This window comes from Lissotriton helveticus, chromosome 2_1 (assembly GCF_964261635.1).
Source record: "Lissotriton helveticus chromosome 2_1, aLisHel1.1, whole genome shotgun sequence".
NCBI classification, from domain to species: Eukaryota; Metazoa; Chordata; class Amphibia; order Caudata; family Salamandridae; genus Lissotriton; species Lissotriton helveticus.
This window is the reverse complement of record NC_136059.1, coordinates 787,950,479-787,965,209: the sequence shown is the minus strand read 5'-3', so window position 1 is coordinate 787,965,209 and position 14,731 is coordinate 787,950,479. Positions and strand designations below refer to the sequence as shown.

At 48.4% G+C, this 14,731-nt stretch overlaps 1 protein-coding gene across 2 annotated transcripts in view; it reads right to left on the bottom strand.

Moving 5' to 3' along the window:
- DCP2 (decapping mRNA 2) overlaps positions 1–14,731 on the bottom strand; it is a 356,226-nt gene that overhangs the window by 162,173 nt on the left and 179,322 nt on the right. For both annotated transcript variants that reach the window (XM_078675514.1, XM_078675513.1), the window contains exon 8: positions 10,100–10,226. In XM_078675514.1, coding sequence (XP_078531640.1) covers positions 10,100–10,226 — 127 coding nt within the window. The remainder of the gene's footprint in view (positions 1–10,099; positions 10,227–14,731) is intronic.

Below are 14,731 nucleotides of genomic sequence, written 5' to 3'. Positions count from 1 at the left end.
TGTGGTTCTGGCTGATCGAGGTGGTGCATGTCGCATCATCGGTAGTAGTTGCTGCATCTACATTCCGGATCACTCTCCTTCAGTGTTTGATGCAATCTCTAAACTGCATAAGATTGCTGCTGAAATTCACCCAGAGACTGCCACCTGGACTTTTGCTAGCTGGTTTTCGACATTGATTGTTGCCTGGGCCTGGAAGATATTGACCATCCTATGTGTAATACTAGTGATACTAATTACATGCAGTGTATGTATACAATGTGGTCCAATGCTTTGCTCCGTCTGCATTTCTGCCTGTACACCTGACAAGCGAAATGTTGCTGAAATAAACACCCAACACATACTGAATAAAGAGATTACTGAAATGATGAAAATAAATGTACAAGATGTGAATCCAGATTACCCTCAAATGAACGAATGTCTTCAGCTAATGCTAAGAGTAGTCTGTTGTAATTTGGCAGCGATCGGGGTTAGCATTTAGCTGAAGCCATCATGTCTGCCATGTGCTCACCATGTGCTCTGTCCTTCCTTGCTGTCGTTTATTCTTGTACTCTGCTTATGGACAGACTATATTTAGGATCTGCTACTCTGCACTGGCGCAGAAGACACTGCAACTGTTCACATATGTCTTAGTCTTTAACTGTCAGGGTATTTTTACTGCTATTAGCAAACTGCTAAGCTCCGCCTTACTGTTGACTGCATTTCTGTAAGACCTTTTATGTATGTAAACCTTCTCTTCTGTACTTGTACCTTCGTCTGAGCCCCTGTGTGGGTATAAAAGGACCATGTTCCTTCTGTTCAGTGTGCTACTTCATACACTACCGAAGGGTGTGGTGTGAATGTGGTTCCACCTCATGAGGTTAATTAAACACTTTGTTTTATAGTCCATTTTCTGTGCCAACTTCTATTCTATTGGTCTGAGGACTTGTGCAGAGAAGGGCGAACCCCTAGCACTGGTAGGCCTGGCTGAGGCTCACCACGACACTACGACCCTAGTACTAGAAAGCCAGAGCCCAGATGGCCTAATATCTCAGATGTTGGGAGATAGATCTGGTCCCCCCCATTGACTGATAAACAATAGATGTTCTGCTATGCACAAACTAAAAATATTTTGTTGAATAGTCGGCATAGATTAATACACATTACATTCAAGTGGCCTGGTTACAGTGGCAGACTATGCCAGATGCAGGTATGGTGGAGCAAACTTCATTCAACTGGCCAGGGGACGTCCTGGGCTATGTGTCTATTGAGATTGGAAAAGGCATGGAGGGTTAGGTCATGCCGCAAGTAAATGTTTGGATACTGAGACAAGGGGGGCAATGGGGACTTCCGCCAGAAGTTAAAAGTGCCCAGGATAAGGATCTGTTTAGCTGGGTGGGCAGGTTTATGAGACTATGGAACGGACCTCAGCAAGCATCTAGTGGTGTTGTACGGACAGTATCTTGGAAGGATGCACTTATTTTTAACAGAATTATCACTTTACATATAGAACATCAAAACCTACTAATGCAGCTTGTGATAACTGATCTACAATAATTCATTACACGTTTTATTATTAGTGTGAAATTATACTACGAAGTATAAGACTTGCAGTATTAGATGAAAAGGTCATGAAATTTCCCGACTTAATATCAAAGAGAAGATAATTAAACAAAGGAAAATCTGCCGAATTCAGTTATAAAGCTTCGGTCTACCAAACAAATATATTTAAAAAACATAACAAATTACCAAAACGATAACATGCAGCTTCTTATACAACATATACGATGCTGCCCAATCGAAAACTACGCTGCCTTAATGCCGGAACCGGACACAGTGTTCTCGGCGATGAGGATTACAGCTTTTTAACTCAAACATGTGTGCGAAGAACCTTAGTCGCACAGCTTTTCATTGAAGCCTTTCAGCGTCCGCATTTTTGGGCACTGTCTGGTGCGCGGGGAAATCTAGCTGCATAGGTTCTGGGTCTTCAAAAAGATATTGCACTGGGAATAACCATGAGACCGAGGAGCTTGTCTTCTTGGATGCTCTGAGGAAGCCCAGATACGGGCGAAACGTGTTCGCTGTAGTCATAATTTTCCAAAGACTATGAAATAAAGGATCAAATATATAAAGACATTCTTTCGTCTCATCTGTTCATGCTTGGCAATTTTGCCGATAGTATGTCATACGTTTTTGTGGTTTCCTTTCCCATACTTGTGTTTTTCTTATACAACATCTATAATAAGCAAAGGAACAGTAAAATGTTGCATGCTGGGTGAATGATACCTTTTGGATGATACTCGATGCTGGTGTTGTAGTTCTCAGTTTTTTGCATGTAAGGAGACTTTAACACAGGAAGGTGGCGAGCAGGACCAAGATAGTGGACGCACTCTAGAGAGGCACCGCATCCCTACCCCATTATCTGCTTTTAATCTGTGTTGCCAGCCAGCATCCTAATACGGACTGCACAGTTTTTGCCTCATTAGGCTACAACAATCGTGCTGAGGTCCTCTCGAGATGGCTGGCGAGTGGATGTGTGAGAGGCGCTGGCTGTGACCTACACCCTTCATGTCGGGTGGCTGGGCCTGAAGCTCTGTGCTTTGCGCAATCACCCGGGCCCCTGCCATCCAACACAAACCTGCTGGAAGACTCAGACGCGCAAGTTCACAAGCGAGATTGAGGGAGAGGTGACAGCAAGGTCCGCGTTGTCGGAGACTAAGACCCCAGAAAGCCCCAGTCGCCACCGGTGAGGGACCAGTGAGCCACTGAATCACTGGCTTACTGAAGGCGTTAGAGCATGGCTCGGCCCGGGGGCCAGATCGGGTCTAGACCAGCCCGCATACTCTAACACCTGCTCTACTACGGACGGGGCGGCGGTGTTTGTGAGAAGCAGTGCATCACAGTGAGGGGGGCTGGGATGGACAGCTGCGGGGCTCGCGTCGGGCCCCGGTCTTGCGGCACCAGCAATTTGGAAGAGGAACAGTGCACTTCTTTCCCTCCTCCCGGGTGGGATACTCACATGCGACGCAGGAGCGCCAGCTGCTGAGACTTGTGTGGCCAATGCTGATCAGAGAGGTGGTGCTGTGCCCTGAGGGAGGGCTCGCGGATTCAGTAATCTGCGGTGCCTGAGAGGGGACTGGAAGCAGAGGCCTTGGTTTGGCCGCTGAGCGTGCGTTGAACATCCGGTCTGGGCGGGCACTGTTACTGGGTTGCAGCACATAAAGCTGGTGAGGTTGCCATTGTGCTCAGCGCTAGCAGCGATCGCACCGGGCCTAGGCCTTGCGGCGCTTGCTGCCCTGCTCGTAACGGAACAGCAGTGAGGGGCTAAAGTGTCTACTAACATCCCCCATTTCCCCCTCTTCTGAAGAGCATACTGAGCGAGACTTCCGGAGTTCAGATCAGGCATGGACTTGTTCAAAAACAGTCTATTCCTGAGAGACCTGGCAGCATGCGATTCTGGCCCCAACAGTAATGGTTGTGAGCGAGCACATGGACACAGGCGAGCTTTCATGGGATGAGGGGACAGGTTGCAGCAGGGTCCGGGGGTCATCTTGGGCCTAGACCTCACTCAAATTATTAATTTAAAATGGACAACAAAACAGCTTCCCCCCCCCCCTCATTTAGTTGCCTAGACATCACCGCTTTCTGGTATCTGGCTCCAGTAAAAACGTATAGCTTGATCACAATATTATGCAATAGGCTGGGACACTGATCACTAGGTTGCTTGGCCACATGCCCAAGCTTGACACATATGGCTGTCTGGGGTACAGAGGTATGGCTCTTCCCCCACCTGTGTTTTAGACACCAGTACATGCATATTTGGGTACCCCAACGCATGCTCAGCACTACACATGATACATATGGAGTCTGCAGGAAGGAAAGGTGCAGCAAAGCACTAACTAAATAAAACGGACAGGAGGTGGGGCGCGGTTTCGCAAAATTGTGCTTAAAATGTATCCTCTGAGGCAGATCAGCTGCGAGCCCCCACCTCAAAGCGCCATGGGACGTCTACGCTCGATGAATCTGAACACTCCTACCTGTGGCATCATGGCCCCCAACACATCAGATGGAGATCCCTCAATACCTGGTACTCCAGGCTTATAGTAAGCAACGGAAAGCAAGGTTGATGATCTTCTGGCTGCTAAAGAATACTCCAGGACCTCCCTAGAATCCAGGCTTGATAGCACTATCACAGAGGGAAGTTCACCACAAGTTTGCAGGTAAGGTTGCTTCGACAGAGCAGATCATTGAAGATCTACAACCCACAGCAGGAACATGGACTCTTCGCTGAAGTTGCTGTCAGATTGTGTGTGCACATCGGAGCAGAGTGCCAACGACGCTGGGGGAAGATCCGGGAGGCATAATATCCATGTAGTTGGGCTATCAGAGGAAACAGTAGGCTGAGATGCCACTGCATATGTAGAGGGCTGTGTACGCTATCTACTGCCTCTGCAAGAGCTCTCTCAGTACTTTACCATGGAGCGCGCACACCAGGTCCCAAAACGCAAACCCCCACTTGATTCTAATCCGAGACCAATGGTACAGCACATGCACAGTTGTAAAACGCAGACTGTGTGAATTAACCCTGAAATATGCACTACTTTACCGAGCCAGGCTCTGTGTGGTCCCAGATGGTGTCACACACTTTGACTCTCCAAAAGAAACATGGCGATGATTGGAGATATATGGCCACACGCTGTTTGCCAGGCACAGTCGGACACTGATGCTGTGGCTGAACATAACCAACACCGCAGATGCTGTCCAAAAACTTGACAGGCTCCGGCATCTGGTGCTGCACCGGACTTGGAGCAGACGATCGCAGTAGAATGCCACCAGGTACTGGAACATGCAGCTGCACTTGCGAAAATGGCGCACTGCTTGTGCCCCGATACAGTCAATTAATTCCTCCAGTGACGATAACTCTACTACTACATGCCCTACCAAGCAGGCATTCCCCGGAGGTGACTCTGCAGACAGCCAACGATATCATTTGACACGCAACCATCGCATTTCGGTCTCTGAGCACCCTGCCTGTGAAGGATGCCCTCCATCCTCTGTGGTTGCAGTCCAAATTGTTAGGTTTCTGATCAATATGTTCCCCTGATCAATATGTTCCCCTTTTTATTTTCCCAACATCAACTATGTGGGCCTATACCCGCTTCTGATGCACCATGTCAAACTGAGTTCAAGCAGAAATGCTGGCAACAGTTGTTGATTATATACTTGAGGGGTTTCTATATATATTGCTTCTCTCTACTTTACCGCCCTTGTATCAACGGAAAACGACCTTTGCAGTGCAGTCACAACACTGCAATACATTTACATCGCTGTTTTTAAAGCGCAAGTCGTTACAACGACTTGCACTGGAGGGTCCTCTAGACTAAGGAATAGTGTAATTTACTATTCCAACACCTTCCCTACTGTACGTAGACTGGAGTTGGAATAGTAAATTACACTATTCCTAAGTCCAGCGCCAGCGCCCTCCAGCGCAAGTCGTTGTAACCACTTGCATTGTAAAAACAGCAATGTAATGTACCACGATCGAAATGATTTTGTTGTATCATCATACATCCAGATCAACACACTAGTTGGTAGACACATGTTGTTTCAGCCCTGGTTTGGGCAGACACCCATATGGTGTTCTGCTTTTCTGGTATTCGAGGTTTTGCTTTTTATTAACCTGTTCTGTCGTTTAAGGTTACATACTAAATTTGATTCCACTTCAATTTCACATATTGCAGTCCCTGTCAGATTCTCTCAAGAACGTATACATACTGCTTCCTGGTGCTACCTCCACAGTCCTTTTACTTGCAGGCAACTAAATGGCAAATTTTAAACAACTGACATGGAGTGTGTGAGGCATCCACACCCTGCGAGCCGCTATGCTATCTACTCTTCTCGGAAGTGCCACTCTTTGCATATCGCTCTATTGCCGGAGTCCCACTTGACACACTCAGACACAACTAAACTCCACCTTTGTGGCCAGGACAGATCTTCGCCACCAATTACTCCTCTTATGCACGTGGGGCGCTTGTGTGTGTCAGAACGGGAGTCCTGTTCACTGTAGAGGAGATGAAAATAGATCCCAAGGGTAGATATGCCCATGTGTAGGGTAGGCTGGATGGTAGGAGAATATTAATTGGTAGCCTTTATATCATAAATCAAACAGCAAACTTCAATACTCTCTCTGGGTCCTATTGAGGTGGAATGGGATACCATAGTTACTGGGTGGTGACTTTAGCAGTAAACTTGACGTCAACTTAGACCGTTCGTTTCCCCCCACTGCCTCATCAAATACTAGAATACTTACAGGCTTGCAAGGCAATTGGGGCCTCATGGATATTTGGTGAATGCGCAATGCTACACCTAAGGTATATTCCTTTTACTCTGCACCGCATGCTCTGTATGTTAGAATAGACAAGCTAGTGGGTACGCCCAATATTGCACAACACGTCACGCGGATTAATTATATGGGCAGCACTCACTCGGACCATAACCCGCAATATGTGCAATTCGCATGGACCGCAGTCAATCCCAACTTGGCGGCTGCAGCCAGCGGCATTGGATGACCCTCCTTTCCTCTCTTCGGTGAACACAGCCATTACAGGTTATTTTGTCGCTAAGAATACAACTACAGGAACGCACTCCCTGGAATAGGATGCATTTAAAGTTTTGCTGCGGGCAGTATGCCTAGGCCTGCACTGGAATATCCTCAAGTTGTTAGATACTGACCTGACACACAGAGTGAAAATTGCTGCAGTTGGAAACTGCGGCAGCGGATAGTTCTACTGGAAGGCAGAGGCGCACGCAGAGCGCACTACACTCAGAGAGGCTGCGCTGTCATAATTACACAGCCCACTCAGCCAAAATGCGGTGGTGGGCAGAGCGGGCTCTCTTCTAGCCTGGCTGATCAGTGAGGATTGCCCTAGCGGACCCATCAGAGGACTGCGTTCCGCTGATAGTTCTCTTCTCTACTCGCAGAGCGACATTCACGAAGAACAGACCCACCACTATTCATCCTTCTTTCGCTCACTAACACATCTACTTGATGTCGCCTATGACATTACCCAAGCTCACGTCAGAACAGAAGCAGGAGCTAGACGAGCCAATCACCCTTTAAAATATACAAAGCAATAAGTGCACTAGCCACTGGCAGAACTCCGGGCCCAGACGGCTTGCCTGCAGAGTTCTATAAGGCCTATGCCCCATTGTTGGTGTCCCATTTACAAGCTATAAATGCTGAGGCATTAGAAACCTCCTATCTCCGGGTTTCCTTGACCGAAGCGCTAATAATTTTGCTGCCAAAGCCTGGTAGAGATCTGGAAGCTCTAAGCTCATATAGTCCGCTAGCCCTTCTTAACACAATTATGAAATTTTGGAGAAAGTACTTGTGGACAGGCTCTCCCTGCTGAAACCAGCGTTAATACACCCGGATCAAAATGGGTTTGTTCCGACCCGCACCACTTCCTTTAATTTGAGGCGTTTCTTTCATATACCGAAGTATGCCCCAACTGCATGGCCTCGCTCTGGGTGATGGGTGCTGGATCTGGAACGAGCTTCTGACTCACTAGAGTGGCCTTACCTGCTGGAGGTGTAACCTCAGTACAGCTTTGGAGACAGGTCTTCCAGATATGTCTGGCTGCTACACACACTACCGCTGGCATGAGTGAAGATTGGATCCATCGCATACCCATTCGCATAGTTAGCAGTACCAGGCAGGAAATCCTCTTTCACAACTGCTCTTTTCCCTGGCCCTGAAACCTCTGGCAGCTCACCTTTGTGCTTGCAGACTCGAATGGGGCATACTCTTACGTGATGGTACAGATGTGCTGTCTCTTTATATGTAGACGATCTGCTCATATATTTAAGAGATGTCACCACTGTCCCCGATCTGCTGTGCACTTACTTTGGCAGTTTACAGCTCTTTCTGGATTGCGGGTCAGCACGTTCTGTTATTTGGGGGTGCAAATATACCATTCCCCATTGGACCTCTTTGAAGGCAATTTGAGGTGTGCAGTAACGTCATTACGAGCCCAGATGGACTTCTAGAGAACATTCCCTTTATTGGTTATGGGATGTGTGGGCTGTGGGGCGTTACTTAAGATGGTAGCACTCCCCAGTTTCCTATATTATTTTATGAACTTGCGTCTGCATGTCAGCGTATCATTTTTCCTGTCATTCGAGGGTTCCGATGCAGAAAGTCATCTCGAAAAAATCTAGATATAGTGTGGCACTAGAAAATTTATATCAGCCGATAGATCCTGGCGGCTTTGCAGTACCCAACTTTGAATAATTCTATCAAGCGGCACAGCTGCAATGGGTGGAATGTTGGCTTGCTACTTCGCAACTACCAGACACAGCAACGCTACTACCAGCCTAGAGCCAATCTGAATTATTGCAGATTTTTCACCCTTGTGCTCGGCCCCCACTGCCACAACTTATTCTAGTACAGGCAGTGCTCTAAATGGGTCGGTACTGTCCGGTAGGGAGTACCGGCACTTTTTTATTTTGAGGAGGAGAGTATCGGCACTTCTCAGGAGAAATGCAATACCTTTAGTTGGAGAGTACCGGCACTTCTCATAAACAAGCAGGTACTCTGCTACAGAGTACCTGCACTTTTATTTTTCAATTTCAAGCACTGAGTACAGGTTAACTATCGCTGCTGTAAGTGGAACCTTTATATTGCACGTCACACTTCCCTATATGCCCCATATGGGGCATATAGATGCTGTGTTGGAGGGTCCTGTCACTGTCCTCCGGAATGCCGGGTTCCATTTGATAAACTGTATATTACACATAGGGCCTATCTTACCAGCTGTCAGCTGACAAACACATATCTTCTACCCCCAGCTAAAACACTATTGGCAAGCTGTAAAAGGTTGTTTGTTCCATTGTACAGAAAGGGTTCTCGTGCTCACATGGAAGGTATGCCTTTGAGGGAGGTACCGGAGGGGTAAGAAACACAAAGTCACATCTCGATTCATAGACCTAGGGCTAATCTTGGCCAAACGCCTAATTCCCTACAGATGGAAATCTCCTGAGTTACACCGCCACCCCCCCCGCCCCCCCAACCCCCCTCATGATCCCCCCCACCCCACCCCACCCGCCCCTCCGGCTGCGTCCTGGCAGCACACATTTAGAAACTGGACGCAAGCAGAGAGTACGGTTCTGCATAGGGAGGACAATTTAGGTCTCAGGAAACACCCTACTGCCAAACATTGGGACGCTTTAATGGCGAACCTGCACAATTAAATACTCTCGGCCCCATTGGCTAAAGACTTCCATTCTGATGGAGATTCAGTAATGGGAATAGCGACTGTGACGCACTTCCTGACAACTGGGACATCCTTTGGCACACTATTGGTTGTTGTGCTGAACCATCAATTTATGCTTAGAATATTGGTAGTACCCACTGCTACCGGAGCCTATACTCACGAGTGCCTAAAATGCAGGTAGCATTAGAAGAGATGTGACTGGCCGCTTGGAACAAGATGTTTTCTTCGGTAGCCGTATAAAATGTGTATGTTGTATTATGTTGCTTTGCAGTCAACATTATTTAGATCTGTAACCAAAACTCATTGCAGCTTGGAGCATTTGCCAGTGTTAACTAAAGGCAATTATTGCACAAATACTAGCATTGTACTATTATACTCTACCTCATAATAAAACATAGGAAATTCGAGAGATTTGGCAAGGCCATTATAATTCGTCATGCAGGTAATCCAGAATTAAAACCCAAGTATGAAGGGCTTTATAGCTACACACTTTAGCCCAGTTAAGCGATGTAATGGAAATGGAAAAAAAGCTTTTCACAACCCTCCTCATCCCATTGCAACAACCAATCTCCCACGCTTCATTTTACATCTAAAGCTCAGTTAAATTTGCATGGCCAATATTTAAAGTCATTAATTTAAGATTAGAGAAACAATATAACTGTACCATTGCACAATATCAAAATAGACTACAGTGTCAAAAGGCTGAATTTGTGATCTTCTAAAAAATGTTTTAACTGACTCTAAACTGAATCATGTTAGTACAACTAAATTATAGAAACCGCATGTCTCTGTAGCTGATGTCACAATGGGCTGTGGTACTTTGATTAATATCCTGTACTGAATCTTACCTTTACTTTCAATATCTCAGTTGTCTCAGAAGCATTTGATTGACCGTTAACTTTCTGCTTGTGCTTTGCCCAAGGATCTCCTGGAGATGCTTCTGTCATTGGTTGCTGGTTACATCGAAGCTTGGCTCTAAAAAATAAAAGAAAAAAAACAACATGCTTTTAAGACAATATTTTTGATTAAATGCATATTTCTTTCAGCGGCGGGTGCAGTTGTGGTTCTACAGTTAATGTTGACACCTCACTCCATAGGAAATCACTTTTTATTTCCCGTTAAATAACTGTGCCTTCCCCTTACCAAATAGCTCAACATTTTGGGGATAATTGCCTTCAAACTTCAACCTACGAGTGTGCTATAGTTGGTGCAGAGTGGACAAAGGCATAAACTGATGTTAAGGGGAATTGCAAAACTAGTAACTCTTTCATTTAGTATGGAGTCACCAAAAGAGACTCATCATGAGCAACTTAAAAACGCTGAACAAAAGTCAACCAAATATAGCAGATATATTGAATAATTTGATGCCAGTTTTTTGTCTGATGACCCGTCGTCCATCCATTTTTGGGTTATTTAGCAGAACAGAATGTCCAAAATAAATGAGAACACTGGATAATCTTCACAGGCAAATGTTCATGTGACAAGTCAAGGGATGCACGTCTCCAAATATTCCAACACACACTTGTCACCAACATCTCAGTCAAGAGCATGCTGAAACTCGGCGTGCGGAGGGAATAACGACCACACCTTTCAAATACTCACACAGTTCACCACTTACATAGAGTACAAAAAAATTAGGTCTACTACAATGTTTGCAAACAAACTAAACATGTCAACAAACTTCAACAAGGCCGACGCTGTCATCGCACCCCACCTGCGGGACATCATCAACACCTCCTTCGACACCGCCACCTTCCCGGAGAGCTGGAAGCACGCCGAACTCAGCGCTCTACTAAAGAAACCAACAGCGGACCCCACCGAACTCAAGAATTACCGCCCCATCTCGCTCCTCCCGTTTCCAGCCAAAGTCATCGAGAAGACCGTCAACAAACAGCTGGCCGCCTTCCTCGAGACGAATGGATCCCTCGACCCCTCACAGTCTGGCTTCCGAGCCAACCACAGCACCGAGACCGCCCTCATCGCTGCCACCGATGACATGCGAGCCCTGATGGACAACGGAGAAACAGCGGCCCTCATCCTCCTAGACCTCTCCGCGGCATTCGACACTGTTTGCCACCGCACCCTTGTGCAGCGCCTCAGCAACGTCGGAATCCAGGAGAAGGCACTGGAATGGATCATCTCCTTCCTCGACGGAAGAACACAGAGAGTCCGCCTACCACCGTACAAGTCAGAGGCCACCGAAGTCATCTGCGGCGTCCCTCAAGGATCCTCGCTGAGCCCCACCCTCTTCAACGTCTACATGAGCCCCCTCGCGGCCATCGCACACCAACACAACCTCAACATCATCTCCTACGCTGACGACACCCAGCTGATCCTCTCCCTGACCAACGACCCCGCCGCCGCCAGAGCCAACCTTCACGAAGGGATGAAAGACGTAGCCGAGTGGATGACGACCAGCCGCCTGAAACTGAACTCGGACAAGACGGAAGTCCTCATCCTGGGCTCCTCGCCCTCCGCCTGGGACGACTCCTGGTGGCCTCCCGCCCTGGGCACCGCTCCCAAACCAACAGACCACGCACGCAACCTGGGCTTCATCCTGGACTCCTCCCTCTCCATGACCAGACAAGTCAACGCCGTCTCCTCGTCGTGCTTCAACATCCTGCGCATGCTACGGAAGAGCTTGCGGTGGATCCCCACCGAGACCAGGAAGACGGTCACCCTGGCCCTCGTCACCAGCCGACTGGACTACGGCAACGCCCTCTACGCCGGAACCACCGCCAAGCTCCAGAAGAGACTCCAGCGGATCCAGAACACCTCAGCCAGACTCATCCTCGACATCCCACGACACAGCCACATCTCCGGACATCTGAGAGACCTGCATTGGCTCCCCATCAACAAGAGAATCACCTTCCGTCTCCTCACCCACGCACACAAAGCCCTACACGATCAAGGCCCGAGCTACCTCAACAACCGCATCAACTTCTACGCTCCCAAACGTCATCTCCGATCAACCAGTCACGCCCTCGCCGCCGTCCCCCGCATCCGAAGAACGACAACAGGAGGAAGGCCCTTCTCCTACTTGGCCACCAAGACCTGGAACTCCCTCCCTCCCGACCTGCGCCTGACCCAAGACCACCTCTCCTTCAGGAAGAAGCTCAAGACCTGGCTGTTCGAGCAGTAGCAGCACCCCCCCCCCCCCCAAGCGCCTTGAGACCCTCCGGGTGAGTAGTGCGCTCAATAAATGTCTATGATTGATTGATTGACTTGGCAAACTACATTGTCTATACATGTGAGGAGTATATGTAAGGTCGCTATATCACACTATTTCCTGTACGTTGGACTACCGTCATTCTAGCGGAGAGGCTTTCGCTCATGACAGAAAACTAGCACTGAAAAAATTCCATCACAAAGAAGAAACGAAACATGTATGTTTTTATCTTTATTGTATGAAGACCAAATGAAGACTTTTAAACAGATTATGGGACTTTTGATTACCATCATTTATGGCGCTCGCTGATTAGTGGCGCTCCAAATCTTCAATTTAAACTGGTATTCTGTATTTAAAGGCAGCAGAATCTGTTATAGATGGGTACTGAATTGGAGACACACCAAGGAACAATAAAGCACTGACCACGGAAGAGCGGTTTGTGTTGACACAGCTGCTACTGTGAAGTGACTGATGGGGAGATCCCTCGTCCTGCCTAGCTTTTGCACTTACCACATCCACGTACAATTAACCAACCTATGTCCGATCTAAAAACCAATATAGGTTCTAAGAAAGAAAAAAAAAGAAGAGGGCCAGAAAACTGGCCTGCAATATCCAAAACTGAAGTATACAGCCGGGGAGCTGCTCTACGGAGTCTTGTGACCGAATTGCTGACTACTTCTCTGCCAAAGTAGAGAAGATTTACTCAACCTTCCCTATTCGGCCTATAGGGCTGGATCTAGAGGAAGTAATGGGGCACACAGAGACGGCAGGGCATATTATACGCTTTTGCACCCCTCCTCCTGAGGAACTATTAGTGGTGTGCCGCTCTGTAAAAACAGGGTCCCCGTGGGATCCGGTGTCGCCTAAACGCCTGGCAGATAGTTTGGTAGTCTTGGAGCCTTATATAAGACATATCCTCGACGTATCTTTCGGGTCAGGGAAGCTGCCGGTCGGATGGAAACAGGCGGTGGTGCTCCCGCTTAGGAAGAAACCCCATTTAGGCTTCGAGGTATTAGAAAATCTGAGGCCCATCTCCCTCCTGCCTTTTCTGTCAAAAGTGGCGGAAAAGGTGGTTAATACCCAAATTATGAAGCATGTAGAGGAAAGGGGACTGCTCCATGCGACGCAGTTTGGTTTCAGGCCACGTCATTCCACTGAGTCCGCCCTCCTCATGGCGACGGAACATCTGAGAGAGGGCGTGGATGCAGGCCAAACTATGGCTCTGATCTTGTTGGACCTCAGCGCGGCGTTCGACACTGTAGCACACAACATCTTGCTACAGTGTCTGAACAGAGGTGGCATCTCTGGCACCGCGCTGAGATGGATCCAAGACTTCCTCAATGAGAGAAGTTTTCAAGTCAGGCAGGGTGACTGCTATTCTAGGGGGGTGCCTCTGGGCCAAGGCGTGCCGCAGGGCTCGTCCTTGAGCCCTACCCTCTTCAATTTGTATGTCGCGCCTGTTGCATCGATCGTGGAGAGTCATGGCCTCCAACTGGTCTCTTATGCCGACGACACGCAGCTGGTGATCTCCCTGTCGCAGGCGCCCTGTCTTGCTGCCGATGGCTTCCGTTCGTGTATGAAAGATCTTGCCGAATGGATGGCCAACAATTGCTTGAAGCTGAACGGCAGCAAGACAGAGGTGATGGTGGTAGGGAGAGCCCAGTCTGCCTGGTCGCCGGCATGGTGGCCCTCCTGCCTTGGCCCCACCCCTACCCTGTGCCTAGAGGCGCGCAATTTGGGGGTGTGGTTTGACGTAGGGCTCACCTTTGGCCCCCAGATTAATCGGGTGGTGGGAGTCTGTTTCGGGATTCTGAAGAAGCTGAGAAAGGTCCTGGACCTACTCCCGCTGGAAGCACGTCAAACCCTGGTTCATGCCCTGGTAACAGCTAGGGCGGACTATGGGAACCTGTTGTACCTGGGGGCGCCAGAAAAAAGCATGGCCCGGCTGCAAGTGCTGCAGAATGCGGCTGCACGGCTGATACTCAGACTGCCAAAAAGGGCGCACTCTAAGGCGGCCCTCCAGCAGCTACACTGGCTCCCCGTAAGGAGAAGAGTGGAGTATAAAGCCCTCTGTACCTGTCATCGTATTTTGAATGGCAGGGCACCCGCCCCCCTGACGAATTTGATCAAAGCGTACATACCAACACGGGCGCTTAGATCAACAGGGGGTGGTTTATTGAGGACCCCAAGAATCAAGAAGGCCCGCATGGGAGGCAGGTCTTTCAGATATTTGGCGGCAACTTACTGGAACAAACTGCCAACGGACCTGCGTCTGGAACAAGATGAGGCCAGATTCCGGGCAAAATTAAAA